The following is a 21,441-nucleotide window of genomic DNA, read 5'->3' as shown; positions in this document are numbered from 1 at the left end:
TTGGCTTATCTCTGCAACCGCAGATTAGGATTGCTGAGGGAGAAAGGGAATGGGTGACCAAAAGGCAGAGAAAGAGCAGGAAGGCAGCGCAGGAGTCCCCTGCGGTCATCTCCCTCCAAAACAAGTATACCGTTTTGGATACTGTTGAGGGAGATGGCTCACCAGGGGAAGGTAGCAGTAGCCAGGTCCATGGCACCGTGGCTGGCTCTGCTGTTCCGAAGGGCGGGAAAAAGAGTGGAAGGGCTATAGTCGTAGGGGATTCGATTGTAAGGGGAGTAGATAGGCGATTCTGTGGTCGAAAACGAGGCTCCCGAATGGTATGTTGCCTCCCAGGTGCACGGGTCAGGGACGTCTCAGATCGGCTGCAGAACATTCTAAAGGGGGAGGGTGAACAGCCAGTTGTCATTGTGCACATAGGCACTAATGATATAGGTAAAAAACGGGATGAGGTCCTACATGCAGAGTTTAGGGAGTTAGGAGCCAAGTTAAAAAGTAGGACCTCAAAGGTAGTAATCTCAGGATTACTACCAGTGCCACGTGATAGTCAGAGTAAAAATGAAAGAATAGTCAGGATGAATGCGTGGCTTGAGAGATGGTGCAGGAAGGAGGGTTTCAGATTTTTGGGACATTGGGACCGGTTCTGGGGGAGGTGGGACTATTACAAATTGGACGGTCTACACCTGGGCCGGACTGGAACCAATGTCCTTGGAGGTGCTTTGCTAACGCTGTTGGGGAGGGTTTAAACTAATGTGGCAGGGGGATGGGAACCAATTGAGGTCAGTTGACAGTAAGGAGGTAGTAACAAAAGCCTGTAAGGAACTAGATAATGAAGTCAGTGTGACTAAGGGGAAGAGCAGGCAGGGAGCAGATGATGAATATAAAGGGACTGGTGGTCTGAGGTGCATTTGTTTTAATGCAAGAAGTGTAGTAGGTAAGGCAGATGAACTTAGGGCTTGGATTAGTACCTGGGAGTATGATGTTATTGCTATTACTGAGACTTGGTTGAGGGAAGTGTATGATTGGCAACTGAATATCCCAGGATATCGATGCTTCAGGCGGGATAGAGAGGGAGGTAAAAGGGGTGGAGGAGTTGCATTACTGGTCAAAGAGGATATCACAGCTGTGCTGAAGGAGGGCACTATGGAGGACTCGAGCAGTGAGGCAATATGGACAGAACTCAGAAATAGGAAGGGTGCGGTAACAATGTTGGGGCTGTACTACAGGCCTCCCAACAGCGAGCGTGAGATAGAGGTACAAATATGTAAACAGATTATGGAAAGATGTAGGAGCAACAGGGTGGTGGTGATAGGAGATTTTAATTTTCCCAACATTGACTGGGATTCGCTTAGTGTTAGAGGTCCAGATGGAGCAGAATTTGTAAGGAGCATCCAGGAGGGTTTTCTAGAGCAGTATGTAAATAGTCCAACTCGGGAAGGGGCCATACTGGACCTGGTGTTGGGGAATGAGCCCGACCAGGTTGTTGAAGTTTCAGTAGGGGACTACTTTGGGAATAGTGATCACAATTCCGTAAGCTTTAAAATACTCATGGACAAAGATGAGAGTGGTCCAAAAGGGAGAGTGCTAAATTGGGGGAAGGCCAACTACACCAAAATTCGGCAGGAGCTGGGAAATGTAGATTGGGAGCAGCTGTTTGAAGGTAAATCCACATGTGATATGTGGGAGGCTTTTAAAGAGAGGTTGATTAGCGTGCAGGAGAGACATGTTCCTGTGAAAATGAGGGACAGAAAAGGCAAGATTAGGGAACCATGGATGACAGGTGAAATTGTGAGACTAGCTAAGAGGAAAAAGGAAGCATACATAAGGTCGAGGAGGCTAAAGAAAGACGAAGCTTTGAAAGAATATCGGGAATGTAGGACCAATCTGAAACGAGGAATTAAGAGGGCTAAAAGGGGTCATGAAATATCTTTAGCAAACAGGGTTAAGGAAAATCCCAAAGCCTTTTATTCATATATAAGGAGAAAGAGGGTAACTAGAGAAAGGATTGGCCCACTAAAGGACAAAGGAGGACTGTTATGCTTGGACTCAGAGAAAATGGGTGAGATTCTAAACGAGTACTTTGCATCGGTATTCACCGAGGAGAGGGACATGACGGATGTTGAGGTTAGGAACAGATGTTTGATTACTCTAGGTCAAGTCGGCATAAGGAGGGAGGAAGTGTTGGGTATTCTAAAGGGCATTAAGGTGGACAAGTCCCCAGGTCCGGATGGGATCTATCCCAGGTTACTGAGGGAAGCGAGAGAGGAAATAGCTGGGGCCTTAACAGATATCTTTGCAGCATCCTTAAACACGGGTGAGGTCCCGGAGGACTGGAGAATTGCAAATGTTGTCCCCTTGTTTAAGAAGGGTAGCAGGGATAATCCAGGTAATTATAGACCGGTGAGCCTGACGTCAGTGGTAGGGAAGCTGCTGGAGAAGATACTGAGGGATAGGATCTATTCCCATTTGGAAGAAAATGGGCTCATCAGTGATAGGCAACATGGTTTTGTGCAGGGAAGGTCATGTCTTACCAACTTAATAGAATTCTTTGAGGAAGTGACAAAGTTGATTGATGAGGGAAGGGCTGTCGATGTCATATACATGGACTTCAGTAAGGCGTTTGATAAGGTTCCCCATGGCAGGCTGATGGAGAAAGTGAAGGCGCTTGGGGTCCAAGGTGTACTAGCTAGATGGGTAAAGAACTGGCTGGGCAACAGGAGACAGAGAGTAGTAGTGGAAGGGAGTTTCTCAAAATGGAGACGTGTGACCAGTGGTGTTCCACAGGGATCCGTGCTGGGACCACTGTTGTTTGTGATATACATTAATGATTTGGAGGAAAGTATAGGTGGACTGATTAGCAAGTTTGCAGACGACACTAAGATTGGTGGAGTAGCAGATAGTGAAGGGGACTGTCAGAGAATACAGCAGAATATAGATAGATTGGAGAGTTGGGCAGAGAAATGGCAGATGGAGTTCAATCAGGGCAAATGCGAGGTGATGCATTTTGGAAGATCCAATTCAAGAGTGAACTATACAGTAAATGGAAAAGTCCTGGGGAAAATTGATGTCCAGAGAGATTTGGGTGTTCAGGTCCACTGTTCCCTGAAGGTGGCAACGCAGGTAAATAGAGTGGTCAAGAAGGCATACGGCATGCTTTCCTTCATCGGACGGGGCATTGAGTACAAGAGTTGGCAGGTCATGTTACAGTTGTATAGGACTTTGGTTCGGCCACATTTGGAATACTGCGTACAGTTCTGGTCGCCACATTATCAAAAGGATGTGGATGCTTTGGAGAGGGTGCAGAGGAGGTTCACCAGGATGTTGCCTGGTATGGAGGGCGCTAGCTATGAAGAGAGGTTGAGCAGATTAGGATTATTTTCATTAGAAAGACGGAGGTTGAGGGGGGACCTGATTGAGGTGTACAAAATCATGAGAGGTATAGACAGGGTGGATAGCAAGAGGCTTTTTCCCCAGAGTGGGGGTTTCAATTACTAGAGGACACGAGTTCAAAGTGAAAGGGGAAAAGTTTAGGGGGGATATGCGTGGAAAGTTCTTTACGCAGAGGGTGGTGGGCAGCTGGAACACATTGCCAGCGGAGGTGGTAGATGCGGGCACGATGGAGTCTTTTAAGATGTATCTAGACAGATACATGAATGGGCAGGAAGAAAAGAGATACAGAACCTTAGAAAATAGGCGACATGTTTAGAGAGAGGATCTGGATCGGCGCAGGCTTGGAGGGCCGAAGGGCCTGTTCCTGTGCTGTAATTATCTTTGTTCTTTGTTTAACCCTTCTTAAATAGTGGGACCACATGAGCTGTTCTCCAGTCGTCTGGCACCTCACCCATGGCCAGAGAGGAATTAAAAATTTGGGTCAGAGCCCCTGCAATCTCCACCCTCGCCTCCCACAGCATCCTGGGACACAAATCGTCCAGACCTGGAGATTTCTCCACTTTTAAGCCTTCCAAAACCTCCCTTGTCACTCCCTATGACAATTTGCTCAAGAACCTCACAGTCTCTCTCTCTCTGTTCCATATCTACCTCCTCATTCTCTTGGGTGAAGACAGATGTGGAGTATTCGTTCAACATCCTACCAATGTCCTTTGTCTCCACCCACAAATTTCCCCCGCGGTCCCTAATGGGTCCTACTCTTTCCCTGGTTATCATCTTCCCATTGATATACTTATAGAATATCTTGGGATTTTCCTTACTTTTACCAGCCAGAGCTTTCTCATATCCCCTCTTTGCTCTCCTAATTGCTTTCTTAAGCTCCATCCTACACTTTCTGTACTCCACTAATGCAGAAATGCAGACCGGTTTCAATCTCATAATGAAGAGCTGGAACCTGTCATAGCCGCTAAGCGCATTGCACTGTTGAACTACAAGAAAGCCCCCAGCGAGTTAACATCCGTAGCACTTAAAGCAGCCAGAAGCACTGCACAAAGAACAGCCAGGCGCTGCGCAAACGACTACTGGCAACACCTATGCAGTCATATTCAGCTGGCCTCCGACACCGGAAACATCAGAGGAATGTATGATGGCATTAAGAGAGCTCTTGGGCCAACCATCAAGAAGATCGCCCCCCCCCTCAAATCTAAATCAGGGGACATAATCACTGATCAACGCAAACAAATGGACCGCTGGGTGGAGCACTACCTAGAACTGTACTCCAGGGGGAATGTTGTCACTGAGACTGCCCTCAATGCAGCCCAGCCTCTACCAGTCATGGATGAGCTGGACATACAGCCAACAAAATCGGAACTCAGTGATGCCATTGATTCTCTCACCAGCGGAAAAGCCCCTGGGAAGGACAGCATTACCCCTGAAATAATCAAGAGTGCCAAGCCTGCTATACTCTCAGCACTACATGAACTGCTATGCCTGTGCTGGGACGAGGGAGCAGTACCTCAGGACATGCGCAATGCCAATATCACCCTCTATAAAAACAAAGGTGACCGCGGTGACTGCAACAACTACCATGGAATCTCCCTGCTCAGCATAGTGGGGAAAATCTTTACTCGAGTCGCTCTAAACAGGCTCCAGAAGCTGACCGAGCGCATCTGCCCTGAGGCACAGTGTGGCTTTCGTGCAGAGATCGACCATTGACATGCTGTTCTCCCTTCGTCAGATACAGGAGAAATGTCGCGAACAGATGCCCCTCTACATTGCTTTCATTGATCTCACCAAAGCCTTTGACCTCGTCAGCAGATGTGGTCTCTTCAGACTACTAGAAAAGATTGGATGTCCACCAAAGCTACTAAGTATCACCTCATTCCATGACAATATGAAAGGCACAATCCAACATGGTGGCTCCTCATCAGACCCCTTTCTATCCTGAGTGGCGTGAAACAGGGCTGTGTTCTCGCACCCACACTTTTTGGGATTTTCTTCTCCCTGCTGCTGTCACATGCGTTCAAGTCCTCTGAAGGAATTTTCCTCCACACAAGATCAGGGGGCAGGTCGTTCTACCTTGCCCGTCTAAGAGCGAAGTCCAAAGTACAGAAAGTCCTCATCAGGGAACTCCTCTTTGCTGACTATGCTGCTTTAACATCTCACACTGAAGAGTGTCATCGGCAGGTTTGCGGCTGCCTGCAATGAATTTGGCCTAACCACCAGCCTCAAGAAAACGAACATCATGGGGCAGGATGTCAGAAATGCTCCATCCATCAATATTGGCGACCACGCTCTGGAAGTGGTTCAAGAGTTCACCTACCTAGGCTCAACTATCACCAGTAACCTGTCTCTAGATGCAGAAATCAACAAGCGCATGGGAAAGGCTTCCACTGCTATGTCCAGACTGGCCAAGAGAGTGTTGGAAAATGGCGCACTGACACGGAACACAAAAGTCCGAGTGTATCAAGCCTGTGTCCTCAGTACCTTGCTCTACGGCAGCGAGGCCTGGACAACGTATGTCAGCCAAGAGCGACGTCTCAATTCATTCCATCTTCGCTGCCTCCGGAGAATACTTGGCATCAGGTGGCAGGACCGTATCTCCAACACAGAAGTCCTCGAGGCGGCCAACATCCCCAGCTTATACACACTACTGAGTCAGCGGCACTTGAGATGGTTTGGCCATGTGAGCCGCATGGAAGATGGCAGGATCCCCAAAGACACATTGTACAGCGAGCTCGCCACTGGTATCAGACCCACCGGCCGTCCATGTCTCCGCTTTAAAGACGTCTGCAAACGCGACATGAAGTCCTGTGACATTGATCACAAGTCGTGGGAGTCAGTTGCCAGCATTCGCCAGAGCTGCTCACAGTGTGGACTCCTCTACATTGGAGAGACCAAGCGTAGACTGGGTGACGGCTTTGCGTAACATCTCCGCTCAGTCCGCAAGCAGGACCCTGAGCTTCCGGTTGCTTGCCATTTCAACACTCCCCCCTGCTCTCATCTCTGTTCTGGGATTGCTGCAGTGTTCCAGTGAACATCAATGCAAGCTCGAGGAACAGCATCTCATCTACCTATTAGGCACACTACAGCCTACCGGACTGAACATTGAGTTCAATAATTTCAGAGCATGACAGCCCCCCATTTTACTTTCATTTTTAGTTATTTTTTCTTTTACATTTTTTTTTACATTTTTTACCATCTTTTTTTTTTGCATTTATTTCATTTCATCTTAGTTTGTTCAGTTTGCTTACCCACTGTTTTTTTTCAGGTTTGCACTTGCTGCTGTTCAATATTCAGTGTATTAACACCTAATCTGTACTAATGCTTTGTCTTTCAACAGACCATTAACATATTGTTTGCCTTTGCTCCGTGACCTTTTGGTCAGCTATGTGGCCTGGTCCAATCTGGACCTCCTTTGTTATCTCTTGCCCCACCCCCACCTCACTTGCTTATAACCTGTGACTTTTCTAATATTTGTCTGTTCCGAAGAAGGGTCACTGACCCGAAACGTTAACTCTGCTTCTCTTTTCACAGATGCTGCCAGACCTGCTGAGTGGTTCCAGCATTTCTTGTTTTTATAAACCCAAGTAAACTGTTTGCTTTTTAACGAGCCCGGTCACCTTTTGAGGATTTGTGTATATGGACACCAAGATGTCTCTCTGCATATCTACGCATTACAAACTTGTGCCATTTATAGTATACTGTCTTCCCACGAGTCAACCAAATGTGCAACACTTTACACTTCTCCACAGAGAACTCCATGCTGTTGCCCATTTCACCATCCTGATTACGTCACTCTAAAGCCTATAACTATCCTCATTGTGATCTACTATTTTGCCAAGTTTTGTATTAACTGCAAATTTTATAAAGCTGCTCCTTACACCAGAGTCTAGGTCATATATAAAAACAGCAAATAATAGACCCAAAACTAACTCTTTGGGAGGTGGTGTGCAGGGGTGTTCCCAATCTGAAAAACATCCATCCTCCACTACCTTTTGCTTCCTGTCACTAAGTCAATTTTGTATTCACACCACTTTCCCCATAATTCTATGCGCTTTCATCTTCTTATTAAGCCTCCTGTGTGGCACTTTGTCGAATGCCTTCCAAAACTTCAAATATACAACATATGGTGCACTACCTTGATAAACCTTCTTGGTTACCTCAAAGAATTCAACCCAGTTAGACACAATTTTCCTTTAACAAATCAATGCTGGCTCTCCTTGTACAAAATTGTATATCTGCAAATAAGGTAATTGAAGTGAATAGAGGTAAAAAAATGAAATTAAAGTTCCTTTATCTGAATGCACAAAGCATCTGTAATAAGATAGATGAACTAATAGCATGAATAGAGGTAAATGACCTAGATCTAATTTCCATTACCGAGACATGGTTACAAGGAGATCAAGGTTGGGAAATGAACATTCTAGGGTACACAATATTTCAGAGAGACAGACAGAATGGCAAAGGAGGAGGGGTAGCCCTTATAGGAAAGGATAACATAAGGACATTAAGGAGGGGGGATCTGGCCTCAGAAGAAGATCATGAAGTAGAATCAGTTTGGGTGGAAATTAGGAATAGCAGGAGCCAAAACACTGGTGGGAGCAGTTTACTGGCCCCCTAACAGTATATTATTGGATGGAACATTCAATGAGAAATTATTGGAGCTTATAACAAGGGCAATGTATTTAGTGTGGGGGACATTAATCTGCATATAGACTGGGACAATCAAATTGGCAACAGCGGTCTAGAAAATGAATTTGTAGAATGTTTTCATGACCGTTTCTTGGAGCAATACGTTGTAGAACTGACTAGGGATAAAGCTATCTTAGATCGCGTATGGTGTAATGAAACAGGGTTTATTAGCAATGTCGTAGTAAAAGATCCACTAGGAAATTGTGATCATAATACCATTGAATTTCATGTTAAGTTTGAAAGTGACACACTTCAATCACAAACAAGAATCTTAAAGCCAATTATGAAGGTACGAGGGAAGAACTGGCTAAGGTTAATTGGGTAACCAAACTAAAAGGTATGGTGGTAAATGAACAGCGGGAAACATTTAAAGAAACAATTCAAAGGGTTCAACAAAAGTACATTCCGTTCAAAAACAAAACCTCATCAAGAAAGACCCATCCATGGCTCACTCAGGAAGTTAAGGCAAGTATTAGACTAAAAAAGGCTTACAATGTTGTAAAAAATAGTAGCAAGTCTGAGGATTGGGAGTGTTTTAGAAACCAAAGGGCCACCAAAATGTTGATAAAAAAGGGAAAAAAACAGAATATATGAGAGTAAACTAGCCAGCAATAAAAAAAATTGCAAGAGCTTTTATAAGTACATAAAAAAAGGAAGAGAGTAGCTAAAGTAGACGTTGGTCCTTTAGAGGCAGAGACAGGAGAAATCATCATGGGGAGTGAGGAAGTGGCAGAGGCATTGAACAAATATTTTGTGTCACAGTAGAAGACACAAGTTCCATACCAGAAATAGGCAGTAACCTCGGGGCTAAAAAGAGTGAGGAAATTGATATCAGCCAAGAAAAGTATTGCAGAAACTTGAGGGACTAAAATCTGACAAGTCTCCAGGACCAGATGGCCTACAGCCTAGAGTTCTAAAAGAGATAGCTAGCACATCCACTGTCTCTGCAGCTAAGATTTTCCAGAATTCCTTAGATTCAGGATTGGTCCTGTCAGATTGGAAGTTGTTACATTGAAATGTTACACCACTTTTCAAGAAAAGGAGGTAGAGAAAAAACAGGGAACTACAGGCCAGTTAACCAAACATCAGTCATTGGGAAGATGCTGGAAACTATTAGTAAAGACGTCTTAACAATGCACTGGAAAAGCATAGTATGATTAGAACAAGTCAGCATGGTTTTAATAAAGGGAAATCCTATTTGACAAATTTATTAGAATGTTTTGAGGATGTAACTAGTAGGATAGAGGATTGCTTCCTGTTTGTCAACCAGAGTGTGGCATAAATGGGGCATTTGCAAGTTGGCAGGCAGTGAATAGTGGGGTGCCGCAAGGATCAGTGCTGGGGCCTCAGCTATTTACAATCTATATTAATGACTTGGATGTACAGACAGAGAGTAATGTATCCAAGTTTGCTAATGATACAAAACTCGGTGGAAAGGTAAGCTGCGGGGAGGATGTAGAGAGGCTGCAAAGAAGATGGCAAATGGAGTATAATGTAGGGATGCATGAAGTTGTTCACATTGGTCGTAAAAATAGAAAAGCAGAATATTTTTTAAAAAGGTGTGAAACTGATAAGTTGTGACGTTCAGAGATACTTGGGGGTACTTGTAAAAGGAACGCACAAAGTTTAACATGCAGGTGCAGCAGGCTATTAGGAAGGCAAATGGCATGTTGGCCTTTATTGCAAGGGGACTGGAGTACAGGAACAAAGAAGTCTTACTAAAATTGTACAGGGCTTTGGTGAGACTGCACCTGGAATACTGTAGGCAGTTTTGGTTTCCACATTTAAGAAAGGATATACTTAAACTGGAGGCGGTGCAGCGAAGATTTACTAAATTGGTCCCTGGGATGAGGGGGTGTCCTATGATGAGAGGCTGAGTAAATTGGGCCTCATTTCTCTGGAGTTCAGAAGAGTAAGAAGTGATCTAATTGAGACATACAAGATTCTGAAAGGGCTTGATAGGGTAGAAGCTAAGTGATTGTTTCCGCTAGTCGGGGAATCTAGAACACGGAGGCACAGTCGCAGGATAAGGGGCCGATCATTCAGGACTGAGATGAGAAACTACTACACTCAAAGGGTTGTGATGGGATACTCCATCATTGAATACACGTAAGGCTGGGATAGATAGATTTTTGGTCTCGCAGGGAAACAAGGGATATGGAATTGAAGCCCAAGATCAGCCATGATCATACAGAATGGTGGAGCGGGTTCGATGGGCCATATGGTCTACTCCTGCTCCTATTTCATGTGTTCTTGATTAACCTTTCAAATAAGTTTATTTTGTCCCTGATAATGGATTCCAATAACTTCCCCACCACTGATGTTCAGCTGACTGGCCTGTAGTTTCTTGGTTTTACCCTCTCCCCTATCCCAAAGAGTGATATAACAGTAGCAACTCTCCAGTCCTCTGGCACTACTTCTATGTAGAATGAGGATTGAAAGGTTGTGAACAACGCCTCTGCTATTTCAACCTTTGTTTCTTTCAGCAACCGAGGTTGCGTTCCATCTGCAACAAGGGACTTCCAACTTTCAATAATGCTAACCTTTTTAGTACATCTTCTCTATTAGCTTATTCATAACCTGCCTCTCCTCTTTTCATGTAACCTTGACAACACACTTCTTTTGTAAAGACAGATACAAAGTACTCATTTAATACTTTTGCCATATTCTTTGCCTCTACATGAAGATTTCCTTTTGGTTCCTTAATAGGCCCAACTTTTCCCCTAGCAAACTGCTTCCACTTTCATCTTAAATGATTAACAGACAAAATAGTGAAAAATCACCTGAGTTTACCTATAAATTACAATTGTGTAGGGCAGCATGGGAAATGAGACAGGTTTATAAGAAAGTAGTTAAATAGAAATTAATTTTATATTAAGTCGGACCACCTTTGTTGGCAAAAACACTTCAGAACAAACGTCAGCCTAGGTTCAGTGTTAACATTCTGCCTCTGATTTTTGCAGTTGTGGGTTCAAGACCCACTCAAACATTTGACAATCTAATCCAGTACTTCTCTGCAGTACTGAAAGCACAATGCATTCTTAGGCGAAGCATTAAACTGAGGCTCCACCTGCTCTCAGGTGGACGTAAAAGTTCCGATGGCACAATGAACTGGGTTCTCCCAGTGTCTTCATCAATATCTTTCTCTTGACTAATACAAGACATTATCGCATCACGAGCTGTGTGTGGGACCTTGCTATTCGCAAATTGATTGTCAGATTTGCTGCATCACAACAGTAGTTACATTGAAGTACAGCACTGGCTGCTTTGGAATGTCGGGCGGTCGTTAAAGGCGTTCCATCAAGACAATTGCTTTCTTCTAGACCCTATATCTTTATAACAACAGCAGTGTCGTGAAACCCAGTTTTTGCACAGTTGTACAATTCTGCTACCCAAATAAAGTCGGACAGATTTAGTGTAAATGCTAACACAGTAGGCCAGAATCCTAACAAAAACGGCAGTATTAAAAAAATAAGTCACATATTCCTTTTCACAGCCTCACGCCCAATTTAGAATCAGTACCAGGCCCTCATTCCACCAATGCACCGAGAAGCGCACGCGCAATCTGCAGCAGCACCGCGACCACGCGCATGGAGAGGGGCGGGGCTGTGGCGGAGGATCTGAGCCCCCCACCCCACCAACTCTGTGTGACAAATGTCTCATTTGAAGAAAGCCGCTGGCCATCGATGTCTTCAATGACAAGATTTTTTTTTTAAATGTTTGCGTTTCTCCCATTAATAAATTTAATCCGACGATCGCAAAGTGCGGGCTTCTCCCCACTCTGCGGCGCGCGCCCCGGCACAGGCTCGCGCCCAACGGCTTCTACTCGCCTCCGAGATGCTGGCGCGCGCGCTATCCGGCAGGGCGTGATGGTGAGAACAGAAATACCGGCCGCTAAACACAACACCGGTCAGCACAGTCGGCGCTGTCTCCGAGACAACCAAACAACTAGACATTTTGAAAACATTTGTGAATTCAACTTTCCGCTCCCCACCCATCCTGGAAGGATATTTCAGACACGGCTTCACCAACCAACCTCCTCCCCCCTCCCCCGAGCGCAGAGGCGGCCGTTGCTAATGTTTGTTGAACCGTCTCCTAAACAATGATCCTGAAAAGAGGCGGTCAAAAAAAAACTCCCCGGCTTCCACTAACCATCACTCCGTTTGATTTCGACGTAAATCCCGATTTGGACTTTTCCAAAATTGACTGCCATACTTTATCCGCTACCATTCGTCGCAAGATATCACCGTTGGTAGAAATATATTTAATCGTTAATTTTCCTTCAAGTTTCCCGACACTTCCTCGTTATTCGCTCTTCACTATTACCGGGCGGCGAAAGACAAGAGCAGCGCCAGCAGTACTGCGCATGCTCAGTTACTTCCCCTTAGCCAGTACCTCATAAATATAAAGGCAAAGCGGCCGCTTCTCCTGAATCTTGTGATTTAATGCTACGCCGACAAAAATAAATAATACTGGCTACACTCGACGTCAGTTATCTTCTCTATCTAAGCCATGAAAAAATATTGGCAGGTAAAATCAAAGAAAACCCAAAAATGTTTTATCAGTAGGTTAAGAGCAAGTTGATAACTAAGGAAAAGGCAGGGCCTATCAGAGATCTACAAGAGAACGTACACGTGGATGCAAATTATGTGGGTAGGGTTCTTAATGAGTTTTTTTGCCTCTGCCTTTACAACGGAGAGGGATAATGCTGACATTGTAGTAAAAGGAGGAGTGTGAAATATTAGATACAATTAACATAATGAGAGAGGAAGTACTAGAGGATCTGACATCCTTGAAAATGGATAAATCACCAGGGCCGGATGGATTACATCCCAGATTCTTAAAGGAAGCCTGGGAGGAAATAGCAAATGTGCTGAGGATCATCTTCAAATCCTCACTGGGTACAGCCGAGGTGCCAGAGGATTGGAGGTTTGCGGACATTATGACATTGTTTAAAAAGGGTGGGAGGGATAGGACAAATAATTATAGGCCGGTCAGTCTGACCTAGGTGGTGGATAAGTTATTAGAATCAATCCTGATGGACAGGATAAACTGGCACTTCGGAAGGCACGGACTGATCAGGGATAGCGTGGATTTGTTAGGGGAAGGTCATGTCTTACTAACTTAATTGAATTCTTTGAGGAAGTAACAAGGAGGATAGATGAGGGTAGTGCAACGGATGTGGTCTATATGGATTTTAGTAAGGCATTTGATAAGGTCCCGCATAGCAGACTGGTCAGTAAAATGAAAGCCCATGGGATACAGGGGAATGTGGCAGGTCGGATCCAAAATTGGCTCAGTGACAGGAAGCAAAGGGTAGTGGTCGACGGATGTTTTTGGAAAGGATTCCATATGCCTTCTCAACCACCTTATTGATCTGTCCTGCTACCTTCAGGGATCTGTGGACGTTCACTCCTAGGCCCCTACTTCCTCTACACTTCTCCTATTTTCCCATTAATCATGTGTTCCTTTGCCTTGTTTGACCTCCCCAAATGTATCACCTCACACTTCTCCAGGTTGAATTCTATTTGCCACTTTTCTGCCCATCTGACCAAACCATCAATATGCAGCTATGAGGAAAGATTGGAGAGGCTGGGTTGTTCTCCTTGGAACAGAGAAGGCTGAGGGGGAGATCTGATTGAAATGTACAAAATTTTGAGGGGCCTGGATAGAGTGGAAGTGAAGGGCCTATTCACCTTAGCAGAGAGCTCAGTTACTTGGGGGCATAGATTTAAAGTGATTGGTAGAAAAATTAGAGGGGAGATGAGGAAAAGTCTTTTCACCCAACGTTTGGTGGTGGTCTGGAACACACTGCCTGAAAGGGACCCTCAACTCATTCAAAAGAAGTCTGGATATGCACCTCAAGTGCCTTAATCTGCAGGGCTACGGGCCAAATGCTGGAAGATGGGATTGGAATGGGTGGAACGTTTTTCGGCTGGCCCAGACACAATGGGCCGAGTGGCCATTCTGTGCCGTAAACTTTCTATGGTTCTATCAGTAGCTATTCCATTGGACATCGTATAATCAAGAAATAATTGGAGCTTGTAATAAAGGTAATGTGATAATCATGGTGGACTTTAATCTTCATTTAGATTGGACAAATCAAATTGGCAAAGGTAGTGATGGAGGACAAGTTCAAAGATATTCGAAACAATTTCCTAAAACCAAACATCATGGAACAAACCAAGAATAAGGCTATTTTAGATCTTATATTGTGTAATGAGATAGGGTTAATTAGTAATCTCATAATAAATGATCCAATGGGGCAGAGTGATCATACTATGATACAATTTCACATTACGTTTGAGAGTGACATATTTAAATCTGAAACAAGAGTCTTAAACTTAAATAAAACCAATTATATATGTGTGAGGAGTGAGTTGGCGGAGGTTGATCGAGAAAATAGATTAAAAGGTATGGAGGTAGATAAGCAGTGGCAAACATTTAAAGAAATAATTCAAAATTCTCGATGAAAATACATTCCAATGAGAAACAAGACTGACTAAAGGAGATAAGGATAGTATTAGGTTAAAAGAACAGACTAATAATGTTGCGAAGAAAAGTAGTAAGCCTGAGGATTGAGAGAGTTTAGAAACCAGCAAAGGATGTTGGAAAAATAGATAAGGGCAAAAAATTTAATCTGAAAGTAAACTAGAAAGAAATATAAAAACAGATTTTAGGAGCTTCTACAAGCATGTAAAATAGAGAGCAGCAAAAGTGAAGTCAGTAGTCGGGAAAATGCTAGAATCCATCATAAAAGAGAACTGTACACTTGGAAAATAATGGTATGACTGGCCAGAAGCTACATGGATTTATGAAAGGGAAATCATGTTCAACAAACCTGTTGGAGTTTTTTGAGGATGGTACTCGTAGCATAGATAAAGGACAACCAGTGGATGTGATGTATTTGGATTTTCAGAAGGCTTGCGAAAAGGTCCCACACAGGCGGTTAATAAACAAAATTAGAGCACAAGGGAGTGGGGGTAGTATACTGCTGTGGATTGAGAACTGGTTGACAGACAGAAAGCATAGAGTAGGAATAAACAGGTGCCATGCAAGCCCCCACCTGCCAGGAATGAGGCACAGATTATTTCGCCATATGAACATTAAAACTTAAAATTGCTGCTGGGAAGAAAAGAGGGCCTATCACAAGGAACTGCTAGGCCCCTTGCCGGAAAGCCTTTTTTTGCATACTGGCAGACAGTGTTGCAACAAAGGACCCAGTCCCTGCTTCTCCAATACACAGAAGACCTGGTCAGGCCTGTTTAGTTACATTACTAACTGGCAGTTTGAATTTTGAACTTGCCACAGAGTGTTTGAAAGCAGAAAGCTCTTTGCTCCTGGACTGAGAACACCTCTCTCCTGTCTGCTCTCATCTCGCTCTCACCAGCTTTGGAAACCATTGAAGACATATGAACTCCAAGAGAGAAAAGTCTCCGACAGTGAACAAGGTTTAAGAAGAACACTGGGCCCCAACGAAAAGCAAGACTACCTACAATCAAGGATTACAACGAGTTCGATGCACAGTAAAAAACACTCCAGAGATCATCTCAAACCTCTCCATTTTATTTTTCTTCTGCTCCTTTCTGTCCCTGTTTGCATGTGCGTATCACGTATGCATGCTAGCGTGGGCGCGATGTGCATCCCTAGGCGTTAACCAAATTAGGATTTAAGTTTAAGGTTTAATGAATTTAATTTTTCCTCTTTAAACCTAAGAAAGCTTGTTTGTGCTCATTTCTTTGCCTTATAATTGGAAAGTGGTGAACAAGGATGCTCTCAAGGGTGAGCTCAAAACACAGTGTGTTAAAAAATTAAACCCTGTTACAATAAGACCAGGTGAAGACAGTAAAAGACCCCTAGACACCTTTCTCACCTGGTCGTAACCGAAATTTGGGTGCTAGTATTTGGAATTTTACCCACAGACAAATTGGAAGTGGGAGGCCAAATTGCTCCCAATCAAAAAAGAGCAAGATTAATAGAGGTTTTTTTGTGGTTGTGTGTGATTAAATACTAACATGTCTGCAACTCAAGCTAGTAGCTCTGCAAGCCAGGGCGAAGTAACTTGGGATAAGTTAAAAGCATTGCCTATGGAGGAGTTGAGGAAAATGGTTGAGCAGTGGGTTCACTATATGGCAAGGCGAGGAAGGCTCAACTCCTAAGGCTAGTGGCCAACCATTTTTCCCTTGAATCTGAAGAAGCAGAAGCAGACTCAGAGAGGGTACTGCTAGTAAAGATACAATTGCAACAAAGGAAACTTGAATTAAAGACAGGAAAAGAGAGAGCCTTCCAAAAGGAACATGAAGAAAATGAAAGGCAGGAGAGAGAGAAAGACAGGAGAAGGAATGAGAGAGAGAGAGGGAGAGAAAGAATATTCCAGAAAGAATCCGAAGAGAGAGTTGAAGAAGCTTGAGTTAGCTGGGGACAAGAGAGTAACCCCAGTGAAAGCATAGCCAATATAGAGGAGCAGAATTCAGGGCTGGGTACAAGATTGCTGAACCTCACTCAATTAATTCCAAAATTCAATGAGGAAGATGTGGAAGAATTTTTGTGTCTTTTGAGAAACTGGCAAGGCAGCTAAATGGCTATCTCAGACCTGGCCCCTTTTAATACAAAGCAAACTAACTGGAAAAGCCCATGAGGTTTATTCCTCGTTGCCAGATGAGAGTTCATCACACTATGAACTGATTAAAAATGCTATCCTCGGGGCATATGAATTAGTACCCGAAGCCTACTGCCAAAAGTTTAGAACCCTCAAAAAACAAGCTAATCAAACTTATCTGGAGTATGAAAGACGGAATGCAGCTGGCTTTTGACCAGTGGCTGAGGGCTCTTAAAATACAACTCAGTTATGAGACTCTCAGAGAAGTAATTCTGTTAGAGGGATTTAAAAACTCTCTCCCACTCTCAATAAACACTGATGTTGAGAAGCAGCGGGTTCAGGGAGCTCGGCAAGTGGCTGTTCTGGCCGATGAGTTTGCTTTAATTTATAAGTGGTTTCCCAGGGGAGAACCTTTCCCAATCACCCCTACAAATCCGAAAAGGACAAAAGGTGGGAAGGTAATAGGAGCCCAGGCAGTCCTGGGAGAGAAAGGAAAGCAGGAGACACAAGGGGCCCTCCTGCAGCCAAAAAGGAAGGTGCTGTGAGCAAGAGTGAGACTCAGAGACCTTCCATTGTAATAAGGCAGGGCATTTAAAAGCTGACTGCTGGAAACTAAAGGGAAAAGCGGTAGGGTTAATCTGGGCACATCCGCTCAGTGAAGACGGGACCGTGATGGAAAACACAGAACAAGCTGTGGCTTTAACTGCAGTAAGAGTGCAACCCAGGAAGCTTACGACGGCCAGTACAAGAAAAGTTAATAGGATTCCCGAAGGTTATCAGGGTTTTGTGTCTGAAGAGAAAGTAGCCCCATACCCATCGAGTGGGGCAAGCAAGCCCATAGTGATTCTCAGGGACACAGGGGCAACTAGATCCCTTTTACTGGGAAAAGGCCTGACCTTTCCCCCAGAGAGTGCCTTGAACACCAAAATGGTGGTGAATGGTATTGGAGGGCACTGTATGCCTGTGCCTGTACACCGGGTGCACCTGGAGTGCGACCTAGGTTCAGGACCGGTGACTGTAGGGATTGTCCCTAGTTTGCCTGTGGACGGGGTTGACCTGCTCCGAGGTAATGATCTGGCAGGAATGAAGGTGGTAGCCCCCCCAATAGAGAAAGAAAGATCGCAGGAGGTCAGAGAGAGAGGGCAGTGGCAGCAGACGGTTCCCTGCAGTTTCCCTGAATGTGTAGTGAATCAGACCATGATCAAACCAGCTCCCCCAGAGGAGACTGCATTGGCACTGCAGGCAAATGACCATGAGGTCTGCCTGTCCAAGACTTTCTTTGGAAAGTTAGGAGACCCAGGGAATGAATTAAATGGATTTTCCCTAGCTGAGGCTCAGCGAGCTGACCCAGTATTGCGAGAGTTAGCACAGGCTGCTCAGTCTGAAAGTGAAGCACAGGGAGTCCCTGACTGCTACTATTTAAAGAATGAGGTACTGATGAGGAAATGGAGTCCTCCTCACAGACCTGAGGGCAAGGAGTGGACAGTAGTTAACCAGTTGGTGGTGCCATGGAGGTACCGGGGAGAAATATTAAGAAGGGCCCACGAGACTAGCTGTACATGCCGGTATATGAAAGACCAAAGCCTGCATAAGACAGCGGTTTGACTGGCCAAAATTCCACAAAGATGTGGTGGAGTACTGCAGGAGTTGGCACATGTAACAGGTTGAGGGGAAACCCCAACCTACAGTGAAACCTGCACCCCTAAGTCCTGTACTGGTGTTAGGAGGACCCTCCAGCAGAGGGCTGGTGAACTGTAAGGGACCCCCGCCAAGAACAAAAAGGTACAGGCAGGCACTCGGCTGACAAAGGTTTAGAAAGAGAAGGGAAAAAATGACCAAGGGGGTAGGTTAAAGGAAGTCCAGGAGGAATCCCGGATGAAAACCCCTACTGTCCAGTCAGCAAACCCCGAAAAATGTGAAACGTTAGATCCCACATCCTCCTATGTAAGTGCAGACTCTAGAAGCATCCCACCAGAGTTGCTAACAGGAATCTGCAGAGCCAAAGAGAGACCTCTTGGGGGCACAGAAACCATGAGGGTGATGCCTCAGCTTGTCGAAATGCCACAGGAGAGTGCAGTCAAGTCTGCACATAGACCTGCAGGTAGCAATGTCCCAGAGATCAAAGGGGAGATTAACAGAGAATCCTCCCACACAGTCAGAGAAAATGGGAACCACCCACCCCCTGAAGTCAAAAGTCTTTGCATGACTCAGCAAAACACTGAAAGAGAGTTCAGGATAGACCCACCCACTACTAACTCTCCAAAAATAAATACATTGCCTCAGCATGAACAAAACCCTGGGCAGTCATGGCAGTGAGCAAGCTGAGGAAAAACTTCCCCAGGGAACCACATGGTTACTGGGATGCCAAAAATGGGAAATTAAAGCAGCACTGGCACCCAGAAAAGACAATTTTAATAGGCTTTAAGATTAATGAATGACTGGAAATGAATGCAAAACATGCCTGGTTTTTCTTTCTGTATCTTATATTTCTCTCAAACCTTGTAATGAAATATGCCGATTTTTTTTTCAAATCGCATTTCATTCCCCTGGGTGTGGAGGTGTCATGCAGGTCCCCACCTGCCAAGACTGAGGCACACTTTATTTTGCCACATGAACATTAAAACATAAAATTGTTGCTGGGAAGAAAAGAGGGCCTATCACAAGGAATTGCCAGGCCCCTTGCCGGAAAGACCTTTTTTGCAAACTGGCAGACAGTGTTGCAAGAAAGGACCCAGTCCCTGCTTCTCCAATACACAGAAGACCTGGTCAGACCTGTTTAGTCACACAACTAACTGGCTGTTTGAATTTTGAACTTGCCACAGAGTGTTTGAAAGCAGAAAGCTCTTTGCTCCTGGACTGAGAACACCTCTCTCCTGTCTGCTCTCATCTCGCTCTCACCAGCTTTGGAAACCATTGAAGACATATGAACCCCAAGAGAGAAAAGTCTCCGACAGTGAACACAGTGAACAAAAAGAAGAATACTGAGCCCCAACAAAAAGCAAGACTACCTACAATCAAGGATTACAACGAGTTCGAAGCACAGTTAAAAACCCCTCTCAGAGATTGCCTCAAACCTCTCCATTTTATTTTTCTTCTGCTCTTTTCTGTCCCTCTTTGCACGTGCATATCGCATATGCAAGCTAGCGTGGGTGCAGCGTGTATCCGTATGCATTAACAGAATTAGAGTTTAAGTTTAAAGTTTAATAAATTTTATTTTTCCTCTTTAAACCTAAGAAAGCCTGTTGTTGCGCATTTCTTTGCCTTATAATTGGAAAGTGGTGAACAAGGATTCACAAAAGGGGAGCTCAAAACACAGTGTGTTAAAAAATTAAACCCTGTTACAATATGTCCAGGTGAAGACAGTAAATGACCCCTAGATACCTTTCTCACCTGGTTGTAACACAGGTCATTCTCAGGATTGCAGGCTGTGACTAGTGGGGTACCACAAGGATCAGTGCTTGGGCCACAGCTGTTCACAATCTATATAAATGATTTGGATGTGGAGACCAAATGTAATATTTCCAAATTTGCTGATGTCACAAAACTAGTTGTGAGGAGGATGTAAGGAGACTTCAAGGAGATTTGGATAGACTAAGTGAATGGGCAAGAACATGGCAGATGGAATATAATGTGAATAAGCGTGAAGTGATCCACTTTGGTCGAAAAAAACAGAAAGGCAGAATATTTCTTAAATGGTGAGAGGTTGGGAAGTGTTGATGTCCAAAGGGACCTGAGTGTGTGTCCTTGTTCATGAGTCACTAAAATCTAGTATGCAGGTACAGCAAACACTAGTAAGGGAAATGGTATATTAGCCTTCATTGCAAGGAGATTTGAGTACAGGAATAAAAATGTCTTGCTGCAATTTTATGGAGCCTTGGTGAGACCGCACCTGGGGTGTTGTGTACAGTTTTGGTCTCCTTACCTAAGGAAGGATATACTGCCATAGAGGGTGTGCAACGAAGGTTCACCAGACTAATCCCTGGGATGGCGGGATTATCCTATGTGGAGAGTTGAGGATGCTGGGCCTATATTCTGTAGCGTTTAGAAGAATGAGAGGTGATCTCATTGAAACATATAAAATTCTACAGGGCTCGACAAGGTTGATGCAGGAAGGATGTTTCCTCTGGCTGGGGGTCTAGCACCAGGGGACACAGTCTCAGAATAAGAGGTAGGCCATTTAGGACTGAGATGAGGAGGAATTGCTTCATTCAGAGGCTGGTGAATCTGTGGCATTCTCTACCCCAGAAGGCAGTGGAGGCTCAGTCATTGAGTATGTTCAAGACAGAGATTGATAGATCTCTAGATATTAAAGATACCAAGGGATATGGGGGAAATGGCGTGAGGTAGAAGATCAGCCATGATCTAGTTGAATGGTGGAGCAGGCTCGAGGGGCCAAATGGCCTACTCCTGCTTATATTTCCGATGTTCCTTAAGCTAGGTGGGACAGTAAGCTGTGAGGACACAAAGAGGCTGCAAAGGGATATTGACAGGATAAATGAGTGGGAAATAGGGTGGCAGATGGCGTATAATATGGGGAAATGTGAGGTTATTCAATTTGGTAGCAAGTTTTGAAAAATAGAATATTTTTTGAACATTGAGAGACTTTTACATGTTGATGTTCAGAGATTTGGGTGCCCTCATACAAGAAACACAGAAAGTTAGAATGCAGGTACAGCAAGCAATTAGGAAAGCGAATGGCATTTTGGTCTTTATTGTAAGGGGGCTGGAGTACAATTAACAGAAGGAGGCTGTAAGCTGGGCTC

At 44.5% G+C, this 21,441-nt stretch overlaps 1 protein-coding gene across 3 annotated transcripts in view; it reads right to left on the bottom strand.

Moving 5' to 3' along the window:
- kif2a (kinesin family member 2a) overlaps positions 1-12,571 on the bottom strand; it is a 230,361-nt gene extending 217,790 nt beyond the window's left edge. Inside the window, exon 1 of one of the 3 annotated variants that reach the window (XM_068034057.1) lies at positions 12,232-12,571. In XM_068034057.1, coding sequence (XP_067890158.1) covers positions 12,232-12,292 — 61 coding nt within the window. In that variant the 5' untranslated portion in view covers positions 12,293-12,571. The remainder of the gene's footprint in view (positions 1-12,231) is intronic. The other 2 variants (XM_068034039.1, XM_068034047.1) reach the window with 2 other exon arrangements.
- Between the last annotated feature and the right edge of the window lie 8,870 nt (positions 12,572-21,441).

The sequence above is a fragment of the Heterodontus francisci genome, chromosome 1 (genome assembly GCF_036365525.1).
Source record: "Heterodontus francisci isolate sHetFra1 chromosome 1, sHetFra1.hap1, whole genome shotgun sequence".
NCBI classification, from domain to species: Eukaryota; Metazoa; Chordata; class Chondrichthyes; order Heterodontiformes; family Heterodontidae; genus Heterodontus; species Heterodontus francisci.
The sequence above is the reverse complement of the archived record's forward strand: the minus strand, read 5'-3'. Positions and strand labels throughout refer to the sequence as shown.